Genomic DNA, 27980 nt, shown 5'->3' with positions numbered 1-27980 from the left:
GCGCCCGGGAAGGCTGGGACCCTGGGCGGTCGGACGGACGGGCGCCGGTCGGAACTCAGGCCGTGCAGGCTGAGAGATCCGAAGCGCTTGGTTCCCCCCCGGGCCGGAGCGGGGGCGGGTGGGGGCGCAGGCCCGGGGGATGCTGGGCTCGGTGAAGATGGAGGCCCATGACCTGGCCGAGTGGAGCTACTACCCGGAGGCGGGCGAGGTGTGTCCTCGGGGATGGCGGAGCGGGAAGCGGGGGTGGGGGTGGGGGGGTGGGGGGCAGGAATCAGGGTGCGGGCCTAAATGGGGGCAAGAACCGGGGTGTGGACTCAAGTGGGGGCCCCAAATAGAATTGGGGAGCGGAGGAACTAGAGACACGGAGACCAGGTGTAGGAGTCAGGGACGGGGGACAATGCATGGGAGCGCGGTTTAGGCAGGCTAGTCAGAGTGAGGGCTTAAACGGGAATCAGGAAGATTTAGGCAAGGGTCAAGTCATAGCTTAAATGTGAGGGCTGGGTGTCAGGGACCCAAAGTACAAGGAATTAAAATTAACAGACCAAAGATGAGACTCAGAACTCCGGGATACGGACAGAGCTGGGGGATTAGGAAATGGGGTTCAAAACTGGGGAAAATATAAGGGACTAAGTGATGGGAGAGGGAGGTCACCATTAAGAGAAGTCTGAGCTGGGAGCTCAGGGTTAGAAATTAGTGTTAAAGATGGGGGTCTGGGGTAGAAATAAGAATTGGGGTTCCGGTATACGGATTGGGGCTGCGACTACGTCAAAGTCAGAAATGGGGGTTGGTGCTCGGGTATAAGAGATGAAGGTGCTCAGAGACGAAGCTTGGTCTGGGGAGTGTGAAATAACAGGTGATTTAAGAGTTGGGGCTCGGATAGATAGGGGTCAGAGTCGGGATCCTGAGATCAGGGCATGTCGGCACCAGCATTGGCAGTGGAGGGGTCGGCCTGCACCCCCGCCCCCCATCCCTACTAATGACCCTCACCCCTCCCAGCTGAACTTCAGTGGTTTAATTGTTATCAGAGACCCTCAGCAGGGATTCTCCTTGTTGGAGTCTGGAGGGTTTCAGATTTCGCACCCCCCATCCCCGCCCCCACTCCACCTTCCAGCAATCTCCACTAATTGCTAATGTCCTCACCAGTCCCATCTCAGACAAGATTTCCCTGGAGTAGGGGGCAGGGATGTATCTTAATTCGCTCACCCTAGCCGCCGGGAAGTCCCTCCCCAGGTCTAACTCCCATTCCTCTTGCTGCAAGGACTCCTTCTGAGCGTGCTCTCTGCCTAGTCAACATTGTGAAGTGGAGGGGTCCTCGTCAGAGGGTTATGGGGGGTCTGGATACCTGGGTTTCTGATGGAAGGGGACTGTGGGCTTGAGGTGGGGTATGGGACTGGAATGGTTGAGTTCTCCAAAGAGACCAAGATCTGGGGTTTACAGGGGCCCCAGAGCGCCTGAGTCCTGGGTCTGAGGTTTGAAGCTGTAGGGTGAGACTCCTGAATACCTAGGCCTGCGGGGCTTGGCAAGGTGCCCAGGAGGGGCCAGTCCTGGGGCTGTGGAGGTGTGAGGTGCACGTGGGGTGGTGCAGAGAAGGGATTGGGAGTGTTGAGAGGTGGAGCCTGGGCAGCTGGAGATGTAAATTACATGGTGGGGAAGGCAGAGACCAGGTTGGAGGTGGAGACTCCCAGGTATTGGGGGATCCCGGCTGAAGCCCCCACATAGTTCAGAGTCTGGGGACCTGATTTAAGGGTACCAACTACATATCAGTGTTCTGGAGGCATATCTTAAGAAGTAAATTGCAGGGGTCTAGGCTGAAGGAGTCATTATTTGGGGCAAAACCTGACGTTTGGTAGGGGACAATTTGTGTGGAAATTGTCTCTGAAATTGAGGGACAGTCTAGAGATAGTCAGCATTTGAGTGCGTATTTTGGAAGAGTTGACGTGTAGGGGGCTGGAAATGGACATAATGTGTGAGGGTCTCCTCAGCTTTCCCATCAACCGAACCACCTCCTCCCCCGGGTCAGAACAATGTGGGGAGAAGCACGTGCACTCACTCAGCGACTGAGAACTGAAGGGGCCCCCAAACTGCTTGCCCACCACACCCACCCTCCTGTTGGGGTGATGTTGACCTCCCCAGGCTGGCTCCCTGTCTGGAAGGAAACTGGAAAGTTATTGCCCTAAGACATCCCCACTGGCCTCTGCTTCTCACAGATCAGCTGGTCCAACTGCTCCCCAGTTTTATAGGCGGAAAACCTAAAGCCTCTTGGCGTGCGGGGGGGGCCGCTTGAGGTCCTAGGCTGGGACCAGGGTTAGAAAGGAGCTTGTAGCTTCACACTGCCCCCTGCTCCCTGTCACACCCTCCTCCAGAGACAATAAGGAAATGAAAGGGGAGAAATTCCAGCCTCCTGGGGTGGGCGTGCAGGTCCCCTGAGGGCCTCCCCCCCAATCTCAGCCCCGCCCTCGCTGGGGAGATCCGGTTCAGACCCGGACACTGGGGGTTCATCCCAGCCCCAGGCATGTGAAAGCCTAGGGTGGATTAGGGCAGCTGGAGTGCTTGAGGTCAGACCTCAAAGAGGACTTCCGGGTGGATGGGGAGCCAGAAGAGAAGGGCTCTGGGGTCCCAGTCTGTCTTCCTCTGTGATACAGGAGAGTCTGACTGAGTTGGAGAAATGTAGGGGGTTGTAGAGGGATTTAGGACCTCTCTGTGGATCCCCTGAGTCCATCACCTTCTCCCCTCTCTCTGAAGGACCCTCTTCCCTTACTCTTAGGGAGGGGCGAGAACCAGCCAACCCGGGGGCGGGGTGGGGGGCTGGGGGGAGACCAGTGCATGGGGGAGGGGAGTAGCTGTGGCTCCAATTTCAATGTGAGACTTCTGGGGAGATGGTGGTGCTGAAGCAAGGGGCAGAGAGATGCAAAGACGTGCTGAAGGGGAAAGAAAGAACAGGGTGGGAGAGGAGTGGGGTAGAGAGAGACAGAGAGAGAGAGTGCCGAGGCAGGGAGAAAAAGATGTGAGAGATGACGGGGGTGGGGGACAGAGGGAGAGAGAGATGGGGTATGGGAGAGTCACAAGGAAAGAAAGGCAGAGGAGGGGGAGATGAGAGAGAGAAAGACAAGGAGAGAGAAAGGGAGAGAGCGTGGGGAGGGGAGAGAGACAGACGTGGGGAGGGGATGAGGGAAGGAGTATAGAGGTACTGAGACAGGGAAGGAGATGCACAGATACACACAGAGCCACAGGGAGATTCAGAGACATAGGAGAAAAGAACTACCTGGAAGTCATGTGAAAGAGAGAGGGGAGAGTTTCTCTACTAGAACGCAGACCTGGGTTGCTTACCACCTGCCCCTGACTCCTTGAGTGACCCTGGCATTTCCCTTTTCTCTCTGGACCTTTGGATGTGCAGACACTTAAGTGACAAGGGAATGAGATGGGACACACTGATTCATAGCAGAGGTGGCTCCCACCAGAGCTATAGCACCCCCCCAGTGCTGTGAGACCACCCTCCCTCAGGGGGAGGGAGCAGGGCAGACAGGCAGATGGAAGATTGACAGAGAAAGGATGGAAGACGGGATGAAAGGGGTAAATGCAGACAGAAAGAAATCACCATCCACCATGCTTCCTATTTTCCTTGCTTATCTTGTTCACTTCCTGCTAGACTGACAGCTCCCTGAGGGCAGGCATTTCAGTCTGTCTTGGTCACTGCTTTTATAGCTTGATCCAGAACACCGATCTGGAGCCAGACTGCCTGGATTCAGAATCCCCGTTCTTTTCCTTTCTTGTTGTGTGACCCCTGGACAACCTCTCTGATCCTCAGCTTGCTCAGCTGTAAAATGGGCATGATAGTGCCTCCCCCATAGTGTGGTTGTAAAGATGAAAGCAGACCTTTGCTGTGAAGTGCCTGGAGCAGTGCCGGCACAGAGTAGGGCCAAGAAATATTGAACAATTGAGAGACTATATAGTTACTTACAAAGACATAGCAATGTCTACTATATTTCACTGAGCTAAGAGGCACATTTTCTCCCCATTGAACATATCTGAAAATGGAATGGGTTTTACAGTCAATGGTGTCTAGGGATTATAATTGACTGTTTTTTTCCATTCTTATTGATACTTAAAATAATACTGCAGCTTACGAAGTGATATCTTAGATTTGATGATATATAATAAACAGACGACATATATTAGGTAGAAATATGTGAGTTCTGATTTTCAAATGCTTTTGATCTATAAAAACTGTAATTGTATAACCTAAAAGATGATGGCTAGATGGACAGAGAGTACACATATAAGGACTTCCCTGGCGGTCCAGTGGTTAAGACTTTGCCTTCCAATGCAGGGGGTGCGGGTTCGATCCCTGGCGGGGAAGCTGAGATCACACATGCCTCGCAACCAAAAAACCAAAACATAAAACAGAAGCAATATTGTAAGAAATTCAATAAAAACTTTAAAAATGGTCCACATCAAAAAAAAAAGTACACATATAGATTCCATTGTTAGATAAATCAGCAGTTCTTGATTTTTTTTTTTTTTTTGTCTCAGGACCTCTTTACACTCTTAAAGTTATTATTTTGCCTGTGTTGGGTCTTCGTTGCTGCACGCGGGCTTTCTCTAGTTGCGGCGAGCAGCGGCTACTCTTCGTTGCGGCACGTGGGCTTCTCATTGCGGTGGCTTCTTTTGTTGCGGAGCACGGGCTTCAGTAGTTGCGCACGGGCTTCAGTAGTTGCGGCGCATGGGCTCAGTAGTTGTGGCTCGCGACCTCTAGAGCGCAGGCTCAGTAGTTGTGGTGCGTGAGCTTAGCTGCTCTGTGGCACATGGGATCTTCCCAGACCAGGGCTTGAACCCGTGTCCCCTGCACTGGCAGGCAGATTCTTAACCACTGCACCACCAGGGAAGTCCACCCTCTTAAAATTATTGAGGACCCCAAACAGTTTTTATTGATCGGGGTTATGTTGATTGTTAACAGCATTCAAAATTAAAACTGAGGCGTTTTAAAAATAGGCATTAATTCTTTTTAAAATAGCAACAATGTGTTAGTGTAAGCAATGTATTTTTACTAAAATAACTATTTCAAAACATTTAGTGAGAGGAGTGGCACAGTTACATTTTTGCAGATCTCTTTAGTGTCTGGTTCAGTAGAAGACAGCTGCATTTTCCTAGCTGCTTCTACATTTGGTCTATTGCAATATCACCTGTCATGTGGCCTCTGGAAAACTCTGCTGTACGCTCATGAGGGAAGGAGAGTGAGAAAGGCTAGTCATATCTTATATCTTTCATTATATGAAAATAGTTTTGGAGACTCCCCCCAAAAAAGTCTTGGAGACTCTCCAGGGTGTCCTGGACCACACTTTGAGAACCACTTAAAGTGTGAGCTTCAGTATATGGGAGCGTGGGGGGATGGGGTCAGGGAGGGAGGTGCACGAGGAGTGGGGGAAGAGAGACTTCAACAGACAGCTGTTTACAGAGGAGGCAAGACAGACAGATGGGCACACAATGGGTCCGGTGACCCTTTGCTTACCAACAGAGTCGAGACTCACCACCCGCTGTTTCTTTCTTTCCCTGTAGGTCTACTCTCCGGTGACCCCAGTACCCACCATGGCCCCCCTCAACTCCTACATGACCCTGAACCCTCTGAGCTCTCCCTACCCCCCGGGGGGGCTCCCTGCCTCCCCACTTCCCACTGGACCCCTGGCGCCCCCGGCGCCCACAGCACCCCTGGGGCCCACCTTCCCAGGCCTGGGTGCCAGCAGTGGTGGTGGCAGCAGCTCAGGGTATGGGGGCCCGGGACCAGGGCTGGTGCATGGGAAGGAGATACCGAAAGGGTACCGGCGGCCCTTGGCACATGCCAAGCCGCCATATTCCTACATCTCGCTCATCACCATGGCCATCCAGCAGGCGCCGGGCAAGATGCTGACCCTGAGCGAGATCTACCAGTGGATCATGGACCTCTTCCCCTACTACCGGGAGAACCAGCAGCGCTGGCAGAACTCCATCCGCCACTCGCTGTCTTTCAACGACTGCTTCGTCAAGGTGGCGCGCTCCCCAGACAAGCCGGGCAAGGGTTCCTACTGGGCCCTGCACCCCAGCTCAGGTAACATGTTTGAGAATGGCTGCTACCTGCGCCGCCAGAAGCGCTTCAAGCTGGAGGAGAAGGTGAAGAAAGGGGGTGGCGGGACCTCTGCCTCCAGGAACAGTGCGGGGTCAGCCTCCTCGACCACCACCCCCACTGCCACAGTCGCCTCTCCGCCGCAGGCCCAGCCTCCAGCCCCCGAACCTGAGGCCCAGGGTGGGGAAGATGTGGGGACTCTGGACTGTGGCTCACCCCCATCCTCCACACCCTATTTCACTGGCCTGGAGCTCCCGGGGGAGCTGAAGCTGGATGCACCCTACAACTTCAACCACCCTTTCTCCATCAACAACCTGATGTCGGAACAGACACCAGCACCTCCCAAACTGGACATGGGATTTGGGGGCTACGGGGCGGAGGGTGGGGAGCCCGGGATCTACTACCAGGGCCTCTATTCCCGCTCTCTGCTTAACGCCTCCTAGCAGGGGGGTGGGAACGTGGTGGGTGGGGTATGGCTGTAGCTCACACCATCAGGCTCGTGGGGCCTGATCCTCCTGGGGACACTTTGCTTGTCCTGTCAGTTAACATCTTGGCTGGTCTGTTACTCACTGTGGTGACTGCCATCTCTGTGGGCATCGCATTGACCCACTGGCTGCTGTGATAACTGCCATTGACATCCTGGCGGGCCCGTTGAGTACTGTGAAGACTGCCATGTTGATTGATGTTATTGGTTGATCTATTGGGTATTCTGATGGCCACCGTCTGGGATGACATCTCGGTTGGCCCTTTGGGTGCTGTGATGCACATCCCCTTGGGTGATCCTTTGGATGTGGTGGTGACGCTGGCCCACTGGGTGCTGTGATGGCCACCATCTTTACTGGCTGACATAACCAGTGTACCACTGTGCAGCATGATGGCCACCAACAGCCCCTGTGTTGGCCATGTCATCACTGTCTGGTGTGAGTTGAGTGAGGGATGGAGATGAGGATACTCCTTGGTTTTTTTCTGGAGCCCATCCCCCGCTCCGGTCCAGGAGAAACCAGAAAGGACTGGTTAGGGTGTGGGGAATTTCTACTGAAGTCTGGTTCTTGCCTGGGAAGCGGGATACTGGCTGTGTATGACCATTAAAGGCACCATTTCTGCCTCTTACTGAATGTCTCTTTTCCTTGGCGAGTGGGCCCTTTGAGGCTTGAACACCTGAATTGCTGTCCCCTGTCCCCTCTCCTTCCTGCCCCCAAGAGCTGGCTGCCTCTGGGGGAAGGGCTGGGGGAGGCATCGACCTGACCTTTGGCTCTTTGCTGTCCCTGACCCCAAGGACAGTTTGCTCACAGATAGCAGCCCCTGCAGCAGTGGGGCCAGGGCAGCAGGAGGAGGTGTCTGTGCAGTGACCAAGGCCATCTCCCTACCCCCACTCTCCAGACACATGCCCCTAGCCCCGAGGTTCAGGGAGCCCAGGGGCTGCTTGGTTTTTGGTTAAGCTAGGGAGGAGGAGAACGGACAAACAGGGCGCTAATTGAAGGAGACAGGGTGTGTGCTAGTTTGTTTGCATGCGTGCGCCTGTGCCTCTGTGGGTCATAGGACATCGCTACGGCCATTGAGGTCCCTGTGGTCTGCTGCAGGGTGTTCTCTATTGTTTGTGTCCCTCAACTGTCTGAATTTGTGTGTCTGTTCCTCCCCTGGGTATGTGCTTACTGTCGGTGTCTCGGGATATCAGACTCGTGTGCGTGTTTCCTTTATTGTTTTGTGTGTGTGGTTCTCTTATACACCTATCCCTGGGACCCCCTGGGTCTCACTCTGTTGGATGTGTGTTTCTGTATGTCCATTTGTCTACATACTTGCTGCCTTAAAGAGTCTACGTGTGACTACATTGGCGTTGTGGGTCATTTTGTGTTTCATGTGTATGTCTGGGAATCAGCATGTGTTTGTATTTTTTTTAAAAGTATGTCCGTTTTTGTGTATTATGCCTGTCTTTGCTGTGTGCCTGTGACTGCTGTGGCTGTGTGTGAGCGTGTGTTGACTGGCCCTGGTGTGTCTGTCTCTTTCACGTGCAGGTGTGTGGGAAAGGAGCTGGGTCCTCCTTCGGGTGCTGGGGGCTTCTGGGAGCCTCTGGGTTTGGGGTTTGGGTGTTTCTATTCCTCCAGGTCTCTGCCTGGGCTCTGAGTCTGATATCTGTGGCTCAGATGTTCCAAGGGATGGCTCTGTGAAACGCAACTGTGTTCCTCACACCCTTCGTTTCACAGAGTGGAAACAGAGACCCAGAATGGGAAGGGACTGGGCCAAGGTCATTCCGCCACGCTGGAGCGGGTGTGATTTCCTTAGTTTGCATTTGTCTTACTTGGTTGTTGGCTCTCTAGCCACTCGTTCATTTAGTCAGTCAGTCATTCAAAGACCAAAGGCTGTCTCTTTATGTTCGCACGCATGTGCGCATGCGTGCGTGCATGTGTGCGTGCGTGTGTGCGTGCGTGTGTGTGTGTGTGGTTTGTGTGAGAGACAGACAGAGAGAGGGAGCGGGGGGCGGGGGGGGGAGAGATGTTTCTCCCAGTTCCTGTGTGTCCATCTTTCTCTGTTTCTTAGTGTCACCTATGTCCCTACCTCTCTCTCTGTGCCTTTATGTCTGTCCCTTGGTTTATGGGAAAATGCTTGCTCATCATGCCCTGTGCCTCTGTCTGTCGTATTCTCTGCCTTGCTCTCTCTCTCCATCTGCTCCGTGGCTTCGACTCCGTCCTCCCTCTCTCTGGGCCTCTGGATCGCTCCCTCCTTCCCTTGGGGGCTCTGGGTCTTCCTCTCTTGGGGTCCTCCTCCCCCCACTCCTTAGGCTCTCTGGCCTCTCTCCTCCTCCTCCGGTCTCTCTCTCCCAGCTCCCTGAGTTTCCGCCTCTACCTGCCACCTCGCAGGCCAGGCCCTCTATTTCTGTCACCGTGCCAGCCCTGCCGGCTGCGTGTCACCCCCCTCCGCCCCCTGCCGTGCTGGCTCCCAGTCAGCCGTCCCACCAGCCTCGCTGTCCTGGGCAGGCTGGGGAATTCCTCCTGGTTCCTGGAAAAAACAACTGGTGTCGAGAGAAAGGCCCTCAGTCTCCCTGGGTGCCCACCCCCCTCCCTCGGGCCTGGGGGTCTCTCCCAGAGTCATGCCGGCCCGAGGCAGGAAGCCCTGCGGTTTCTGGCTTCTCCCAGGCGGCCTCCGGATCTGGCCCCCGCCCCCCGGCCAACAGCCCAAATATTATTCCGCAGGAGGAGTCGGTGGCAGCGGGAGGAGGCCCAGGCTGAAAGAGGCTTTCAGGGCAGCCAGGCCTGGGGCTTCCTGTCCCCAGGCTCAGGCCTCAGGCCGCCCCAGTGGGGACCTCAGGTGGCCGGAGGGGCGGGTGTTGTTGTAGGGTCCTGGGGGGAGGGTGGGGCCATCCGTCAGGGTGTCTGGTGGCCACCGGCTCGGCTGGCGTGGGCAGGTGTGACCCCTACCCCAGGGACAGCCGGCTGGTGGCCAGCAATGGAAAAGTACAGCAGTCAGACATGGGACGCATGGACAGACATGAGGACGCTAGGGATCAGGGATGGGGGATAGCCATGGGGACACAGAGAAGCCTGGGCTGGGACAGATGGACCTGGGCACGGCTTGTGGGCTTTAGGTGACATAGTCCAAGGGAGGGGCCGTGAGTGGGGAAACAGAGGCCAAGGCAGGGTCCCCCCTGTGGGCAGAAGACATGAGATGAAAATAGTAATAATAATAAATAATAATAACAGCTACTAGGGCTTACCATGTGTCTGGCATTATGTAAGCACCTTACAGAATCGATAGACCCAATCCTTCCCCCCACCCATTTTATTATTGGGGAAACTGAGGCATGATGAAGTGACTTGCCCAAGGTCACACAGGTAGTGAGTGGGGAGCTAGGACTTGAACCCAGGCTCAGAGCCAGTGCCCTTAACCAGGACGCTATTCTAGAGCATAGGAGGGGCAACAGCGACACAGCAGGGCCCTGGGGTCCCAAGCCCTCCGTCATGGTCACCGCCACTCACACCCTGCTCCTGGAGGCCGAGGGGGCACCCCAGAAGCCAGCAGCCAGGGAGGTTTATGAGTCTGTGTCAATGTCAAGGTGTTTGCAGGCTTCTGTGTTACTCCATGACTTGTCTGCTCAGTGTGTGAGTGTGTGTTGTGTGTGCCTGTACGTCTCCGTGTCAGTGTCTTCTCACTGGGTTTCTGTAGGTGTTGCAGTGCTGTGTCACTGGGTATACATGTATGTCACTGTTCTATCATTGTCTTCTCTGTGTCTGTCACTGTGTCTTCTGTCCTTGTGTTTTGTTGCTGTGTCTCTAAGCCTAACACTATGTTTGCCCATCCTTGTGTCCTGGTCTCTGTCACTGTGTCTATTACAGTGTGTCTCTGTCACTGGCTTCTGTGTGTCTGTTTATGTCTCAGACACTCTGGGTCTGCCTATATCTGTCCCTGTGTGTCACCGTGTCTCTCCCCCTATGTGTCACCATCTACCCAGGTGTCACCGTGTGTGTTACTCACCACCCAGGCCACAGGTGGGCGTGTCGGGCCCACTGGTGCCCAGAGCTGGGGCCCAGCCCATCCCACCCTCACTCTGCCATGGGCCAGGCTGGGCGCCTGTTTGCAATGACTGCCCCAGGTAAACACCAAGATCCGGAACCCAAGGGCCACCTCCCTCACCTCCACTCCCTGCCCCTTAGCCTGCCCTGGACTGGGCTGGACCAGAGCTGCACAGGCGGTGCCCCTAAACTGGAGACGTGCCCTGACCCTCCCCCACCCACGGTTACCAGCCTTCCCAAGCCCCCAGCCTTGGCCCTGCCTGCCTGCCGGCTTCTCCCTCTCTCTGTCCCTCTCTGGATGTCTGCTGGCCTCTCTGCTTCTTTCTGTCCCTACTTCCTCTCAGCTGGGTTTCCCTGTGGCTCTGCCTTTCTCGGGGGAATGACCCGTGTCTTCCTTCTGTCACTGCCCCTCTACCTCTGACTTTTTCTGTCTTTTCTCAGCGAAGTTTGATTCTCTGCTTTCCTGATCTGTCTCCATTTGAGCCAGTCTTGGTTTCTAACTCGGCGTCGCAGTTGGCCAGTCTCTTTCTGTTTGTCTCTCGCACTTTGTAAGTTTCCTTCTCGCCCTTCTGTCCCTGTGTCCCTCTCAGCTCGAGCCTCTCAGTCTTGGTCACTATCTCTGTGGGTCTCTGAGCCCCCAAGCCCCACAGGAGCAGACCTCTGCCATATCAGGGTCCTTAGGGAAGGGTGTGGCCCCCAGCCTCCTACCCCAGCCCACTGGGGGTGCGTGTGTGTGTGTGTGTGTGTGTGTATGTGTGTTTATTTAAAGGTATATGTACATATTATTTATATCTGTACCCGGGGGCAGGAGGGGCAGACACTGGGGCCTTTGTGTAGCTGCTGCCCACTGCCTGCCCGCCCGCCACTCCTCTCCCTTCGTCCCTGCCGCCCGCCCGCCCGCCTCTACTCCCCCCTCACAGAAAGGTTCCTGTGAGGCCTGCCAGCTTCCTCTGCCTGAGGTGTGAGTGGGCACGCCACAGGGCAAGGCGGGCAGGAGGGCCCGGGGAATTTTTCCAGCTGCAGGGAAGGTTTCCGGGTGGGGAGGGTTCTGGAAGGAATAGGACTTCTCAGCTGAGCTGCTGTCTGTCTGTGTCTGCTGTCCCTGGGCGTCCCCGGGTCCTTACCTGGCTTCTCCCTGGGAGTCTGTCCATCCATCTAATGTCGTTCTGACTCTGTCGATTTGGGTCTTATCCACTCGTGCACACACTGTCATTGGGCATCTGTGCTAGGCCCTCTGTTGAGCCCTGGACACAGAGGTGAACGGGATGCTGTCCATCCCAGCTGATTCCTTGCTTTTTCTGTCTCATTTGCTTCATCCCTTCCCTCAGTGCTTGAAACCCTCTACTTGTTCCCATTAAAACTAAATCCACAGTCCTTACCATGGCAGACAGGGCCCCCAACGCTCCCTACCCTACTATCCTTCTGACCTCAATCTTATGACTCTCTCTCATGCCATAGCTGCACTGGTCACCTTGCTTCTGGAATGAACCAAGCTGGCTCTCACCTCAGGGCCTTTGCATGTGCTGCTATCTCCCTAGATTGCCCGTGGCTCACTCACTCACCTCCCTTAGTTTTATCTCAGTTTTTTTTTTATATAAATTTATTTATTTTATTTTATTTTTGGCTGCGTTGGGTTTGTTTTTTTTTTTATTGCTGCACGTGGGCTTTCTCTAGTTGCAGCGTGCGGGCTTCTCACTGCGGTGGCCTCTCCTGCCGTGGAGCATGGGCTCCAGGCACGCGGGCTCAGCAGTTGTGGCGCACGGGGTCAGTTGCTCCGCGGCATGTGGGATCTTCCCGGACCAGGGCCCGAACCCGCGTCCCCCGCATCGGCAGGCGGACTCCCAACCACTGAGCCATCAGGGAAGTCCTCATCTCAGTTTTACGTCCCACTTTTTTTTTTGGTCCGGGCCACGTGGCTCATGGGATCTTAGTTTTCCGACCAGGGATCGAACCCACTCCCCCGGCAGTGAGAGCACGGAGTGCTGACCTCTGGACCGCCAGGGAATTCCCCCACCTCCCTCTTTAAAATACCAGTCTCCATAATTCTCTGTCTCCTTTCCCTGGTTTATTTTTTCTTAGGATTTACCGCCATGGCTGTCACATTTTATGGGTCTGTATCTCCCACCTGAATGTCAGCTCCATGAGAACAGGGGCTGCACTCTGTTCCCTGCTGTATCCACAGCACCTACTGCAGGGCTTGTCACACAGTGGATGCTGAATAAACATTTGTTGAAAGAAAGGAGTCCATTAATTTATCCATCCTTTAAACTTGCCAGTGCGGGGCAATGCTGGGGACACAGTGGTGACTGAGTCAGCCTTGGCCCTGCCCTTATGGGGCTCACAGTCCAGTCCCCAGACAATAATGATTTAGAATGCTCAGGGCTGGGATAGGGGAGTGGGACCCCAGAAATGGCACCTGACACAGACTGAGGGTCAAGGAGGGCTTCCTGGAGGAGAGGTCAGCTGAGCTGAGAACTGGAGGGTGAGCCGTGAGCCAGGTCCTGTCATGGGGACCAAGTGACTAAGACAGACCCAGCCCTGCCCTTCTTCACAGAGCTCTGTTCTCCCCCTCGGTCTCATAGAACTTTTGAGTCTGAAGATGTCTTAACTCTCTAGTTCAAACCTGTACCTTTCCCTGATTTCACAGCCTCCCGCCTTCCCTCCCTCTCTCCGCATCTCAGTCTCTCTTCTCTCTCCTTCTGTCTCTATGGTTGGCATTTCCTCAGTGTACCTCAGCCTCTCTTAACCCATCTGGATATTTCTCTAATTTTCCTTCCTGAACGTTTGTCTCTGTTTCTATCTCATCTCCCTCATCTCCGAGCGAGCTCCTTTTCTCTCTCTGGGTCTCTGTCTTCTCTCTCTCAGTGAGCTGGTCTCTTTACATCTCCCTCCCCACCTCTGTCGTCTCCATCTTTCCCTGGGTCTCTCTCTGTGTCTCTGTCTCTCCTTTCATGAAGCCTCTTCACCTACTCACTGATGCCCCAGATCAATCCAGAACCCCTCCACTCTGGCCCCAGCCTGGCACTGAATGAAGAGGGGCTGATCCAGGCCCCTACACCCACACAGTTCAGGCCGCCTGCTCTGTTAATAGTTAACCCAACCTCTATCTAGAATACACACCAGCCAGGCTGGGGGGTGACTCCCCTGGCCCCTACCCACCCACCAGCTGTTCTTAAAGGACCAGGTGTCCTCCACAGCTCTTTAGCCCCCACTGGGGCACAGCGCCCCCGTGTCTGGAGGCCTCTAGCTCTGAGGATGGGGGAGGGGAGCTACCCAGTACTTGGGTCTGCAGAGCTGGGTCAGGAGAGGCCACAAGGTTGCCCAGGAGGGGTGCCCAGGCACGGAGCTCCATCCAGCGTCTCCCTTGCTCCTGGCTTATCGCCTGGTATATTTAATCAGGGGTGGTTTTCCCAGCCCTGCCCAGAGCCCAGGCTGGCAGTGCCAGGGTGACAGAACACCTGAGACCCGGTGGCTGGGGGAGGGGACTCCTCAGTCCGAGAACTGAGGGTCCTCCAGATGTGGAGGACCAAGCCCTAGAGTCCCTAATATTTGGGAGTTGGGACATGGGGGTCTGCGGGATGTGTGGGAGGGACACCTGGATAACCAAGATGGGTCAGGACGTTAAGGTCTTCCAGATTTAGGTGATATAACATCTGGGTTCCTGAGACCTGGGGCAACCTAGGGTCTCACAGCCGTGTGACAGGGCTGTGCGGTGGCAGGACACACTGTCATTCCCCATCTCTCTGTCCATCCGTTGGCCTTTGCGCCCGGCTTTGCCCCCTTCACGAAATCGCCACCTCAGGGTCGCGGGGGAGGCCGCTGGGGTGCGGGCTGCCTCTTGGGGCCTCCCCCTACCCTTAACCCCTGCTTTGCCGCAGCCGGCTCAGGCCCCGCCCTCTGACGCCAGCGAGCAGGAAGTCCTGGTTAATAATCAGCCCGCCGGGACAGGTGCGGGACAAGGCCGCGCACATCAGAGGCGACCGCGGGGGGGGAGGGCCTTTTACCCGGCCAGTCACGGTGTCTTAGGGCGGCCGCCGTTGAGGCTGGTCTCCAGAGATGGGCGCGCAGTTCAGCGCACCACCAGAGGCGAGAAGCAGTCACCTTGTTTCCAGGGAACCTGTTAGTGTACCTCATGAGGTAAATTTCCTCTTTCCTCAGGCAGTCCCTCTAGCAATCTGGCCTAATTCTCTCCGTGCCTAGCAAGAACTCGCGGCCCGTCCCTTCTGGGAAGCCTCCGGATGCCCCTTGACCCTCCCCGTCGGTGGCACTGAGTCCTCCACCTTCGGGGGAGATACAGGGGATGGGCCAGAAGGGAAGGCTAGCTCCCGAGCTTGGCTGTGGCTCCCTCGCAAGAGCCTTAGTTCTTAGTTCTGAGCCTTAGTTCTGTCATCTGGAAAACGGGCTGATGGCTAGAACGCTTGACTAGTTGGCCAGCATTTATAAAAACAGCCGGGGGGCCCACCTGAGTGAAGGGCGCCACCTGGAGGCTACAAGGCAACGTCCTCTCCCCTGCAGGATCAGTTCGGTCCCAAAGGGGGCGCAGCATCTCACGCAACTAAGGGACCAAGAAGGAAAAAACCCATCTTTCGGTTTATTGAAGGAGGGAGAGGGGATAGGGGAGAGGGGCAATAAAATGCTTTTGCTTCGTTTATAAAGAGCGAGATTTCAGGAGGCCCCTTCTCAAGGAGGGGCGGGGACACCTCTCCTCCAACTACAAGCAGCAGCAAAGCCAAGCCAAGGAGGGGAGAGGGAAACCGGAGGGGTCAAGGGACCCCAAACACCCCCTCGGACAGAAGCCACAAGTTTTCTCCCCCCACCCTCAATGCATCTACCCCAGGGGACCCATCTGGGATAAGGAGGGGACCCATCTGGGATAAGGAAGGGGGTATGTACACAGGCGGGGGAGGCACTGGGCTGGGTGGGAATAATTTATCCGCAGCGGCGGTGGGTGGCAAGGGGGGGGGCAGATGGGCAGTAGACTCGTGGCAGTGGTGGCCTAGGGGTCCCGTTCTTTCTTAACCTTGATGTCTCCAGCAAGGATGGTGGCGATCTCGCCTTGCATGAAGGCCCAGGGGACAGAGGAGCCCACTAGCGGGCACTTGTCTCCACTGGGGCAGTACACCTCCCCAGCAGGACCCTGCGCCTTGATGAACTCCCGTGAGCAGGGAAAGCAAAACTTGTGTCCGGGCACTGAGGGGCACTGGACGAAGTGGGTGTCTTCCAGCCGCTCCCGGCACAGGGTACAGCACAGGGGAGCCCCAGGGGTCGCCCCAGTGCCGCTACCACCCCCGCTAACAGCTTCCGCCCCTGCTGTGGGGCTAACTTCTGCCTCACCGTTTCGGGCCACCAGACGATGCTGGGCTGGAGGCTGGGCCGCAGAGGAGGCTGCGGGGCTGGCGCCCCCTGTGCGCACAGGGCCCCCACCCCCTGCAGGGTCCTTGGGGGAGTGGCCAAGGGCCTCGGCCACGTTCTTCAGGGCGGCGATTGGCGAGGGCACAGCAGGGGTATCAGCGGAGAACGGGCCACCGGGTGCCACCCAGTGCCGCTGCTGCTGCTCCTCGGTGGTCATCTTCCCAGATGCCTCGCCCTCGGGCTCAGGGGACGCCTTGCGACGGCGCGGCGTGGGGGCCAGATTCCGGGATGGGGCTCGTGGGGGTGGGCCACAAAGAGCTGCAGGGGCTGGCTCTGGATACTGCTGGGGCAGGGCCTCGGCGGGAGCTGGCTCGCGGAAGGTGCGGACACCGTCGGTTAGCAGCTCCCCCAGCTGGCGCCACTCCCCTGAGCCGTGTCGGCGTTCATACTCGAGGTACTTGAAGCCTGATGAGGCCAGTGCCTTGCCCGGCTCCCGCAGAGCATCATGAAACATCTGGCGAGCCACGGCCAGGACTCCAGCATACACGTTGCCAGAACCACAGGGGTATTCGGTGAAGAGCTTCAGCTCGAACTCGTAGCCTGGCGGGCGGGCAGTAGCATCGAAGGCGAACACCCGTCCCACCAGCCCGTGATCCTTCTTGAAGCGGACATTGAAAGGGGCGCAGGCAGACAGCGCCAGCAGCTGTTCCCGCACGGCTTTGGGGCGCCCATGCCATTCCTCTGCCCGGCCCCTCATGGCCTCGTTCAGTTCTGCCAGACAGTCCGCATTCCTCTGCTGCTTCTCCTTCTCGAAATCGGAGCCGAAGGCTGGACGGGCAGGACTCAAGCCGGGTGCCAGCGTCAGACCTCGGCTTCCCAGGCCAGACACCGCAGCTGCCAGCAGCCCGGGGGGCACCAAGCCGGGCATGGAGCCAAGCAGGGCCCTTCGCGCCCCCTCCGCCACAGCTTCCTCGCGGCCCAGTCCATTGGCCAGGCGGGACCCCAGGGTGTACTCCAGGGCGGGCGAGGGCAAGGGGAGGCGGCCCGACGATGTGGCCCTGTCATAGCGGTCCTGGCCTGAGACAGCGCCGCCTGTCCCCGACGGCTGGGGCTGGGCCTGTGGAGGCGGCAACTGAGGCCCCTGTGCAGCGGCGGCTGCCAGGTCCTTAGTGGTCGGGTGCTTGAGGGCCGGGGGCCCCGGCGAGCGGCCCTCGGGGAGCACGTGGCTTCGCTTGAGCTGCCGGGCGGCATCGATGAGCAGCTCGATGCGATCCGCGCCCTCGAAGTTCACGCAGCCGCGGCACACGGCCTCACTGAAGTCCCACACCATGGCCCACGGCATCTTGGGCAGGTCGCACAGGTAGCACCACTGGCGGCGGGAAGCCTGCACGGACGCCATAGCCCCCGCACGCGCGCCTCCGAGCCCCCGCGTTCCACCCGCCGCCGACGTTCGATCCGCGCCGCCAACGTTCGATTCGTGTCCCCGGGACCGCGCGAGCCACGGTCGGGCCTCTGGCTCGGCCTCCCCGCGGATCCAGGCCCGGCCCCCCTTCCCCGCCCCCTGGGCCCTAAGCCTTTTTCCTCACTCCCGCCTCCTCAAAGGCAAGCAGAGGCACGTCGGCGCTCCCGCCGGGTCCGACCTCCGGGGCGCGGCGCACAGCTCGGGCCCCGCGATAGGCCGCGGGCGCCGCCGCCTCGGGCTCCCGCCGCTCCCGCCACTGCCGCTGCAACTGCCGCCGCAGCCGCCGCCGCCGCCGCCGCCTCCTCCACCTCCTTCTGCCCCAGAGGCCGCTACGCAGGGAAAGTTACATAACGCGCCGGCAAAGCCTTCTGGGAAACGTAGTCCCTCCGGGGCCGTTTCTTAAAGGGGACCGCCGGCTGCCGGAGGGTAGGGGCTCACAGCCTCTCCGCTGCGCAACCTTTACCCCTCCTCGCCGGGGGGGCAGGGAGTTTGACTGGCTCCAAGCAGCTCGAGCAAAAGGGTTGGGGACGGGGATGTGATACGAATGGTGAGAGCCACCACGTATTCAGAAAGTGTAGCGGGCGGACTGGCTTCCGGACGGCCAGTCTCTGCTCCGACTTGCTTTGCAGCTTTAGACAAGTCTTGCCTTCTCTGAGGCTCAGTTCCCCGCCCTTCAAAGGTGGGCCAATGACCGGTTACGAAGGCAGCAGCTCCTGGGGCGGGGCGGAGGGGCCTTAATTGGACGTTTTCGGGGGTGGGGGGAAGGGAAGCTGTCAATTTAGTGTTGGGCAGGACCGTCCACTTGGCACTTCGTCTTGCCCAGGATCTTGGATATAAGCCTCTGACTGGGGCCAACAAAAGCCGGAGAAAGGAGAGGACTGACGGTCTCAGCCTCAGTTGCTTTATCTGTTAAAAGGAGTGGTCGAGCGCCCCTCTCTTCCAGCTCTGCGGGCGCGCTCTGGTCTCCAAGGGGTTACACTGTCAGTTTCTCCGCCCCCCCACCCCAACTTCACTACAATTCCCAAAATGCTCTACGGGGCGAACAAACTGACGCACTTCCGCTGTCTAGGAGGTTGGGGGAGGCCTTCCCGATTCCCGCTGGCTGTCCATAACCCCCCCCCGCCTCAATTTCGGGGGGATCTTTTCGATCACCGGGTGAGAGGGTCCTTACACCCTCTAGGGCTCATCAATTTGGGGGGCGGAAAGGAGGCCAGAGATGGCAACATAGTTTCTGGGGAGAGCGAGAGCCAGACCACCTTTCTCCAACCTTGGGTGCTTACTACCTGATAGGCCCAAGCAGGCTTTGGCGACCCCCATGTTTTTTTCTTCCTGGCGATGGAACACTGCAGGGCAGGCTTGGAGAGGGGGCATGTGGAGGAGAGACAGGTCTCCAGCTTCTAACCCACATCAGCCTCTTCCTCTCTCTAGGCCTGGGTCTGTGTTAAGCGCTCAAAAATATTTGAATGACTTGCCAGGGTTGCATTCATTAGTAGTTTTCAAACTAATCAGGGAATGCCTGCCGCCACTCTCCCTCATCCCGCTGCAACCATAGCAGGTCTGATTTTATGTTACCCAAATTTCAGACTCAGCTTCACCATTTTGTTTACCACCTGTATTATTAACATTTTTCTTGAAGTTGACTCCTGTGAATCAAACACTATTTACTTTTGCCTCATCCTAAGCAGTATTATGTGCATGATCATGGGTTTTATGTACTAGGTACATTTTTACAAAATAAAACTACATACACATATAACCATAGAACAGTTAAAAAGGCCATCCACATATCGCCTAAAATTGTCTTTGGGCCATTCTTTAGTAAACAGTAGTTGGAGTCAGGAGTTCTGGCCGGAGGCTGGCTTCAGGTGGACTGGATTGGCCCCTGACAAATTTAGGGCAAGTCCCTAAACTTCTCAGGAAAAAATGGAGACCCCCTAAAATCGGCTTTTCATTGGGTACCTTCAGGTTAAAATGCAAACATGCAAATAAATTCTTAGCATGGCACCTGGCCCAGAAAAGGAGCACCATAAATGAAAGTTGTTTTTAAGCTCCCATTACTTAAAAGATTCAACCTTTCTTCTGTGTTGGGCAATGCTGAGGACACAGCAGTGACTAAGATAGGCTCAGGCCTTGCCCTGACAAGGCTCATCCAGGTGATGGAGGGTCATTCAATTTAAATTTACTCAAATGATTACTTAACTGCCTTTCTTTCACAACTGCTGGGGGAAAGGGGGGGGTGGTCAGGAAAGGCTTTCCTGAGGAGGTGGTATTTGAGCTGTGACCTGAAGGATGAAGAGAATGTAGTTGTAGGCAGCAAAGACACCTAAATCTTTATGCCCGTATTACAGATGAGGACAGTGGGGCCCATAGTTACACAGCTGGCCAGGGCAGCACCAGGGGTTGAGCCAGGTCTGAGTCCAGGGTGATGGCTATTAGCTACTTTGCTACCAGGCTCTGCAGCCAGTTTGGGAGTAAAAAAGAGAACCAGCTCCTCCCTTCATGAAACTATACGGGAAGCAGGCTTTAAATAGATAAGGGCATGTGTTCACTTAGTGACCACAGGATGCTGAGAGAGGATCTAAGAAGCAGACCCACCCTAGCCTGGGGGAAGGAATCCAGGATGTCCTCCCAGAGATGACATTTAGGGTGGTATCCGAAAGATGAAAAAGTAGGAATAAGATTTGAACACAGGACTTGATGGCTTTAAGGAAAAAAAAAAAAGTCTGGAAAACCACCAGCCTCTAAAACTTCAAGGGGGTGTCACCTGCCCATGGAGGGATGAGGCAGGTGTAGGCGTTGGAACTTCAGGCCTGTCTCAGACAGAGCCCCAAGTAATTATATTAAAAATAAGTTTATTGATATCTTGTCACCACTGGGGAGCACAGAGGGGGTTGAGCTCTGGAGGTCAGAGACCAACGGGAGGCAGAAGGCTCAACCTATACCAGTGAGAACTCCACCCGCCCCTAGGGTACAGACTGCAATAGCCTCTGCATCCATTTTCTGACTTGTCTTGAAACTCCCACCCGCTCCAAAGTCTGGGTAGGGGAAGTGGGTCAGTTGTCTTCAAGTCAAGGCCAGGAGTTCTGTTAGGGGAGGGGGATGTGCAGGTTCCCTCCGCAACCCACGAAGGGCAATAATAAATAACGTAAAATCCATGGCTTAGAAGTCAGGGTTAAGGAAAGCAGCCAGGCAGACAGCGCTGTACTGATAAGGGCTGGGGGGCCCATCAAGGAGGCCCCCCAGAATCAGGCACTAACTAGTACAGGGAGTGGGGTGCTCGTGCCCCGCAGCAGGGAGCCCGGGTGCAGCTGGGATGGGGAAAGTGCATTGCCCTCCTCCACTGGGCTAAGCTGGGGGGAGGAGGTGCAGGCAGAAGGTGCGCAGACAAGCTTGAACCCCACGGCAGATGTCACGGAGATTTCCACCGCCCCCGCCTCTTCCGTGTAGGGAAACTTTTCCTCCTTTTGTGTGGTGGGGAGTCATGGGGAGGGAGTGGGGCGGGCGGCGGCCGGGGGGCCCCCTCCTCGCTCCTAGGGGCAATGATCACCCCCCTGGCTGCCACCACAGCCCCGTCCACGACTGCAGCCACCACGGACACAGGCTCTGGGGTGACCTCCACCTTGGGGGAGGGGGGGGACAAGACAGGCCTGGGCGGTGGAGGTGGGGGCGGGGGCGGGGGCAGTGGGTCAGCGGGGGTTCCGGGCAGAAGGGGCAGCAGGGCGCTGAGGGCCTCGCTCAGTTGGGCTAGTCCCTGGCGAAGGGTGCCGGCCAGCTCCCGGATGGCGTTGGCAGTCTCCTGCTGGGCCCGCAGGAAGTCCAGGGAGGGGTCTGGGGCCGAGGGTGGAGGCAGTGGAGGGGAGGGGGAGCTGGAAGGCGAGGGTGCCACTTGGACCTGCTGCGGTGGCTCGGGGGGTGGTGGCAGCGGAGGGGCTGGGGGGGGTGGAGACAAGGCCAGGCGGGGCAGCTGGATGGTCTGCAGGGCCGGAGGGGGCGGGGACTCACGCTCCTTGGGTGCCGGGCAGCCCCCTTCCTGAGGATTGCAGGAGGGTCTGGCCCAAGGCTCCGGGCTGCTCGAGCCCCCCTTGCTGTGGACTGGTGTATCTGTGGAGAGAGAGATGTAGGTAAGATGTGGGGGACCCCTAACGCTGTCATGATTTCCCTTTCCCACCTCCCACCCACCCTGGACCCAAAGGCATCCTTTTCAAACCTAAGTCAGGTCATGCCTTGGAGCAGAAGCCCCATGACCCAGGGGAGAGAGACAAAATATTTAACAATAATCTGGTGGCCGATACCAGCCTTCATGGAACAGGGTCCTGGAGGTCCCCTGCCGAGCCAAGCAGCTCTTATCTCATTCAGTGTAAATGCCAACATGCTAGAAGGCTCTGAACCATCCACACCCGCCCCCCCGCCCCCCCTCAGGCAGCACTGCTGGATCCTGGGGAGGCCCCACGGGAGGAGGGCCTGGAGAAGAGGTTGGGTGGCTGGAGTAGGAGAAGGGGGAACTTCTGGAGGCGGGGAGTAGGGGGCTCTCTCCAGTCAGGAGGGCAGGATTTCAGTCTCAACTCTGGTCTGTGTCAGTTTAACCCCAAGCCTGCGGGGCTTCCTCCGCCCCCTCTCACCTGGGATCTCATTCGTGCTCACGGACTTGAAGAGTCCACGAGCAGAGGCGCCCAGGTTTCCGGGCCCAGCCTGAAGCTCTCCCTCTGGCTGTGTACTCGGCATATCCCCTCCAGTAATCCCGTCCTATAATGCCTCCAACCCCCTTGCCTGGAGCTGAGCTCCTGGCCCTCCTGCTCCTCCCTCAGCCACCCCATCTCAGATGCTGGCAGCTCCATCCTTCTAGCTGCTCGGGACAAAAACGCACTCTTCTCTCCCAAGACACCACTCGTGTACAAATACCGTTGGCTCTGCCTTCAAACTAACCCAACATCTGTCCTCCTCCACGGCCCCCACCCTGGTCCAACCACCACCATCTCCCAACCTGGACTATTCACTGGGCTCCCAGCCCACACCCCCGCCCCTTAGAGTCTGTTCTCCACCAGCAGCCTCAGGGGTCCAACTAAAATACACCACAGTTATGCGCTACAGGAAAGCAGCTACTCACAAAGGACCACATGTCATATGATCCATTTACATGCAATGTCCAAAATAGGCAAATCTTACAGAGACAGAAAGTAGATTAGTGGTTGCCTAGGGCTGGGCAGAGATGGGGGAACGAGGCGGGGGGTTGATGGCTAAGAGGTACAGGGTTTCTTTCCGGAGTGATGAAAATGTTCTAAAATTGATTGTAGTGATGGTTGTGCAGCTCTATGAATACACTAAATGCCACTGAATTGTATGCTTTAAATGGGCAGGTTGTATGGTATGAGAATTCTACCTTAATAAAGATGTTAAAAAAATACAAGTGAGATGTCTTTCTCTGCTCAAAAGCCTCCTGTGGCTACTATCTCACCCACAGTAAAAGCAAAGTTTTCAAGGTCCCCACGATGTGCCTCCATTGCCTCTCTAACCTCGTCTCCCACTCCTTCTCTCACTCTCTTTCGTTCACTTGACTGCAGCCAAACTGGCCTCCCTGCAGGGGCTCATACACTTTTTTTTTTTTTAATTTTGGCCACGCCGGGCGGCATGTGGGATCTTAGTTCCCCGATCAGGGATCAAACCCGAGCACCCTGCGTTGGAAGCACAGAGTCTTAACCACTGGACCACCAGGGAAGTCCTGGGTCCTCATACACTTTAGGCCCGCTCCTGCCTCAGGGCCTTTGCACTTTCTGTTCCTTCAGCCTGGAAAGATCTTTCCCCAGACACCTGCTTGGCTCCCTCCCTCACCTCCTCCAGCATCTGCTCAAACATGGCCTCCTTGGAGAGACCTTCCTTGACCCTCCATCTGAAGCAGCTCTGTCCTTTTCTCTCTCCTAGCCCTACCTGATTTCTTTTATAGCACTTATCTCCACCTGGCATGGGATCGCTCTGTGTTTGTGGTCTGTCTCCTCCTCCTTATGTCAGCTCCATCAGGCAGGGCTTTGTTTTTGTTCACTGCTGTTTACCCAGCGCCTAGAACAATGTCCAGCACAAAATTTTGTCTTTAATGAGAAAAGAACTGTGGCTTCCTGGGAGTCAGTACTGATTGGGCACCAGGCCCCAGGTCCTGGCAACAACCCTCCCGCAGCTCCGCAGCACCCACAGGAGACAGTCCAGGCCTCTCTCTAGGGCTACAAGGCCTCAGCTTTTGCCCCTTTCTATTCTTCTTCCTTGCCTCAGTGCACATCTTGTTCCCTCTACCAGGATCACTATCCCCCCACACCCCCAGGCTCGAAGGCTGGGGCTCCAGACTCTTTGGGCCGGCCGGCCTGGGCAAGTAAGAGAGGCTGGCAGAGAGACAATAACCAGAGCTAACGGTGGTTGGACACTTTCCTGGCCGACCCTGGGCGCAGTGGCTAAGTTCTCCTATGTTATTTCACCCAGTCCTCCGAGCCAGTCTTTGGGGTACGTGCTATCAGTATTAGCCCATTTTACAGATGAGGTGACTTGAGGCCCAAAGAGGTGTCACAGAGCTGGTGAATGGGAGAAGAGGACTTTGAACCAGGCAGGTTCTGGAGCCTATGCTTTTAACCATTCCTTGGGCTGGGGCTGTGGGCTTGACGGTGGGGTGGCGAGTCTTCTTCATAAAGGGCATGAAAATTCCAGCCACCTGGAAAAATATATGACTTTTCTAGTCTACCGAGTAAAAAGAACAGAAAAGGGGCCCAGCCTTCATGCCCACAGGGCTCACAGGCTTCGTGTAAGGACCACCGTGAGAGTTAAAATCATAGTTATTCGCAACCTTTGGGCCTCAGTTTCCCCACCTGTAAATGGATGTGTGTGAACATAGGACCAAGTAACCCTGTAAAGGAATATCTCCCTGAGGGCCGTTACAGGCATTAAGTGAATTACCATGGGCCAGGGCATAGGCCAGTACCTGGCATATAATAAGGTCTCAATGTGGTTGTTACTGTTCTTTCATTCAAATATTAGGTCACAAGATAAATGGTTCTTATCTCTCCTTCCAGTGTCAACAAAGATGCCTCAGGCTGCCCCAGGCCCTGTTCCTGTCCTTCAATCAGAGCAGTTCCTCTTTTAAGAGTTTTACACAGTGGGTAATCTCTGTGTGAGATTCTAATCAAGGACACTTTAAGCACATACCTGCCTCAGGGTCTTTGCACCTGCTGTTTCCTCCAGCTGCAGTACTCTTCCCCCAGATATCTATTTGGCTCAGTCTCTCTATTCAGGTCCTCTGCTCAAATTTCCCCTCTCTACAGAGGCCCCCTTTCCATCACTCACTATCCTCTTAACATGCTTTGTTTTACTTCTTTTAGTTCTTATCACCTCTTTGTATAATCTGCTTTGGGGGATTACTTGTTTGTCGTCTGTCTCCCGTAACTAGAATGTCAGCTCCATAAGGGATGGAAAATTCTTTCTTCAGAGTATTCCCAGCACCTACCACGGTGTCTGCCTCAGAATACGCGCTCAATAAATATCTGTTGAATGAATGAATAAGGGGTTGTACAGCTTCTGAAGTAATAAGTTTGCCATCTCCACGCTGGTTCAATGGGGCCATTTCACAGGTAGAAACACTGAGGTTTGATTCGTATTGAGTACAAGGGTCCCGAGTGATTGTGTCTTTCTCTGGCTTAAGACACTTTCATGCCTCCCAAATGCCCTCAAGATAAAATCCAAAGTCCTGACCTTTATTTTAAACCACATGTGATCCAATTCTGGCACACCCATTAACTCGTAGTCAATATTAACTGTTTATATCTATGTAAACTACTTACATATTTACATATATATGTATGCATATATATGGTATATATCAGGCCATCTAGCCAGTGGTTAAGTGCATGCACGGTGAGTTGGACACAACCTATATTCAAGTTCCAACCCTTCTACTTACTTGCTGTGTGACCTTGGGTGGGTGAATGAACCTCTCAGAAATTCCATGATCCTGAGCTGCCTTGTTGGATCATGTGCCCCCGCTTTCTCTAAACCCTTGTATGGCTCCCCATAGTACTTAGAATAAAATTGAACTCCTTATCTCAGCCTAAAGGTCCTGCAAGGTTTGGCTTTTGCTGACCTCTCTGATCTCATCTCAAAACATGTCCTTTCTTTAATCTTTCCACTCTCCCTTCCTCCCCTCCCCTAACTGGGCAGCATCTCTCAGTTTCCTAAACTGGCCAAGCTTTCTTGTCTCCAAGCCACTGTACATGCTGTTCTCCAGGAACACTTTCCCGTCTCTTCTTCATCCTCACTCTTTGCATCTCGGCTCTGATGGCTCCTTCTCCAGGAAGCCCTCCTTGAATTCCCAGTCTGGATCAGATGTCCCCTAGGGACTCTCATAGCCCAGCCCTGCCTGCTTTGAGTCATCACTGTCTATACATGGGTCTGTCTCCCCCAGTGGACTGTGAGCCCCAGAAGGACAGGCCTGAGGATGTCTCAGTCACATCTCTGTCCCCAACACTGTCCAGCTCGGGGCAGTTGACTGGGGAATAGCTGTGGAAGAAATAATCATCCAGAGTTAGGGCTGAGTGGGGAGTTTTGTACTCCACTCTCCCCACCTCCTCTACTCAGGGCATGACCTTGGGAAAATTTCCAAACCTCCCTGAGTCTTTGATTTATAAAATGGTGAAACAGTTCGTGCTTCACAGCACTGGTAATTATATCAATAGCTAGCAAGGAAGTAATGTACCAAGCAAATTACACATATTAACTCATTTAATCTTCCCAGCAACCTCTGAGGCGGGGACCATTTTTTATCCCCATTTTACGGATGTAGAAACTGATGTGCAATAACTTATCCCAAATGACACAGTTGAGTGGCAAAGTTGTAACTGGAGCCCAGACTATCTGCCTTCAGAGTCACTCCCCCTACACTACAGTTTAATGAAATCATGGGTGAGCTGATGATCCCATGTGTGGACTCTGGAGCCAAGCCTCCTAGGTCTGGGTTCCATTCCCGACTCCGACCATTACCACACTTTTCTGAGCCTCAGTCTCCACAGGTGTAAAATGGGGATTATAACAGTACCTCCCTTCCCACAGCTATAGGGAGCATCTGATGAACCATATAAAGGGCTTGGAACAGCGCCAGGCACAAAGTAAAATTTCTGTTTGCTTTTGCTGAGGTGATGCTGAAGGAACTCACCTGCCCGTCGGTCCTCCTTGCGGTCCTCAGACAACACACAGCGTTGGGCGCAGGCGCTTGGGGCCGGTGGCTGTGAAGAGGCGGCCGCGGAGGGCTGCTCTGCCCCTGCACCAGCTCCTGGCCCCGCCACACCCGGCCCCAGGATGGCAAAAATGGTCTCCTCCTCGGCGGAGAAGGCGTCCTCGGCGGCAGGCCCGGTGCCCTGTGTGGAGTGCGGCACGCGAGCCAGCTTCTCCTTGGTGCGGCGCTTGAAGTCGTTCCAGCGCTTCTGCACCTCCTGGCCAGTGCGCTTCCAGCTGGTGATGCCGTTGATCTTGGCGGCAATGCCGTCCCACACACGCCGCCGCTCGGCCACGCTCACCCGACGGCTCTGAGCGCCGTAGAGCTGCGGGTAGTGGGCGCGCACCTCACGGATCAGGATCTGGTTCTCTTCGAACGAGAAACGCGGCTTGCGCAGCCGGGTGGTCTCTTCCGCTTCGCCCGCCGCCGCCGAGGCCATGGCGCCCCCCGACGCCGCCGTCCGGCCGCCTGGCGCATGGGGGGCGCCGGCGCTGCGGGCACAGGGCGCACGGCGCTGGCAGGGGTTCAGCGGCCCCGCGCCGTCCGCCCCACCCCGGCCGCCCCGATACCGTCTCCTATGTCCCCGGGGATAGGGGTGGGGGCGAAGGGCGGACGGAGGCGACGGGCAGCGGGGGTCCGTCAGAGTGCCTAATAATAGATGACACCGGCTGAGCGCTCATCTTGTGCCTGGCGCGGCGCAAAGTGCCAGGCCATGGAGTTGATGTTAATTGGGTATGGGTATGGAGGAGTGGAGGGAAATGAGGAAAAGCGGAAGGAAGAGGGGGTGTCTGCGGGAGTTAGAGGAGAATTGGGGGCATAGGAGGATAGGAAATGGAAGGAGAATGGGGGTATCTCGGGGATCAAAGAAGCACGAGGGTGATGGGGATAAGGAGATGCTGAAGAGGAGATGCAGCAGGGAGGGGGGGATCTGGAGCAGAGGAGCGCTCTGGGGGTTCCAGGGCAATGGGACGTCTGTAAGACCAATAAGAGAAGTGGTCCTTAGAGGAGCAGTCCAGAAATAATCGTGAACTGGGGGCTCCTAGGACAGTGGAGAAACTGGGAGAATAAAATATTAGGCATTAGGGTCTGCGGGGATTGTGGGGGCTTTGGGGATTGCCACGAATCAAGGGGAGCCCTGAGGGTTATGAGGGTCCGGGATTAGGAGGGGCCAACTGGGGCTACGGGAGACTCTGGGAAGAGTGAGGGTCGCGGAGGGTGGGGACCGAGTTGGGCCGCGGGTCACTCACCGGCGCCGCCGCAGCCCCCGCCTGCCCGTCGGTCAAGACTCGGGCTTCTGCGGCCTCTTCCCTCCCCCTGCCGGCTTTCTCC

General features: G+C 56.0%; 3 protein-coding genes across 4 annotated transcripts; 1 reads left to right on the top strand and 2 right to left on the bottom strand.

Annotated features, from left to right (window-relative positions):
* The first annotated feature begins 139 nt into the window (after window positions 1–139).
* Window positions 140–6537, top strand: FOXA3 (forkhead box A3). The gene is made up of 2 exons (XM_030873849.2): window positions 140–208; window positions 5554–6537. Exons 1-2 carry the CDS (start codon window positions 140–142, stop codon window positions 6535–6537), a joined length of 1053 nt encoding a protein of 350 aa, XP_030729709.1.
* An 8629-nt stretch (window positions 6538–15166) lies between these two features.
* Window positions 15167–17667, bottom strand: IRF2BP1 (interferon regulatory factor 2 binding protein 1). The gene has a single exon (XM_030873847.2). The coding sequence runs from the start codon at window positions 17348–17350 to the stop codon at window positions 15596–15598; it is 1755 nt and encodes a 584-aa protein (XP_030729707.1). The 5' UTR covers window positions 17351–17667; the 3' UTR covers window positions 15167–15595.
* Window positions 17668–18289: 622 nt separating this feature from the next.
* MYPOP (Myb related transcription factor, partner of profilin) lies at window positions 18290–27980 on the bottom strand. Of its 2 annotated transcripts, XM_030873848.2 has the most exons (3): window positions 27899–27980; window positions 26592–27142; window positions 18290–21514 (listed from the first exon to the last, which is right to left on the bottom strand). In XM_030873848.2, the coding sequence occupies exons 2-3, from the start codon at window positions 27088–27090 to the stop codon at window positions 20823–20825; spliced, it is 1191 nt and encodes a 396-aa protein (XP_030729708.1). In that variant the 5' UTR covers window positions 27091–27142; window positions 27899–27980; the 3' UTR covers window positions 18290–20822. The 2 variants fall into 2 exon arrangements, with proteins under 2 accessions (XP_030729708.1, XP_069900348.1); XM_070044247.1 differs by having other exon boundaries at window positions 26592–27961.

Source organism: Globicephala melas, chromosome 19 (assembly GCF_963455315.2).
Source record: "Globicephala melas chromosome 19, mGloMel1.2, whole genome shotgun sequence".
NCBI lineage: Eukaryota > Metazoa > Chordata > Mammalia > Artiodactyla > Delphinidae > Globicephala > Globicephala melas.
The sequence above is the reverse complement of the archived record's forward strand: the minus strand, read 5'-3'. Positions and strand labels throughout refer to the sequence as shown.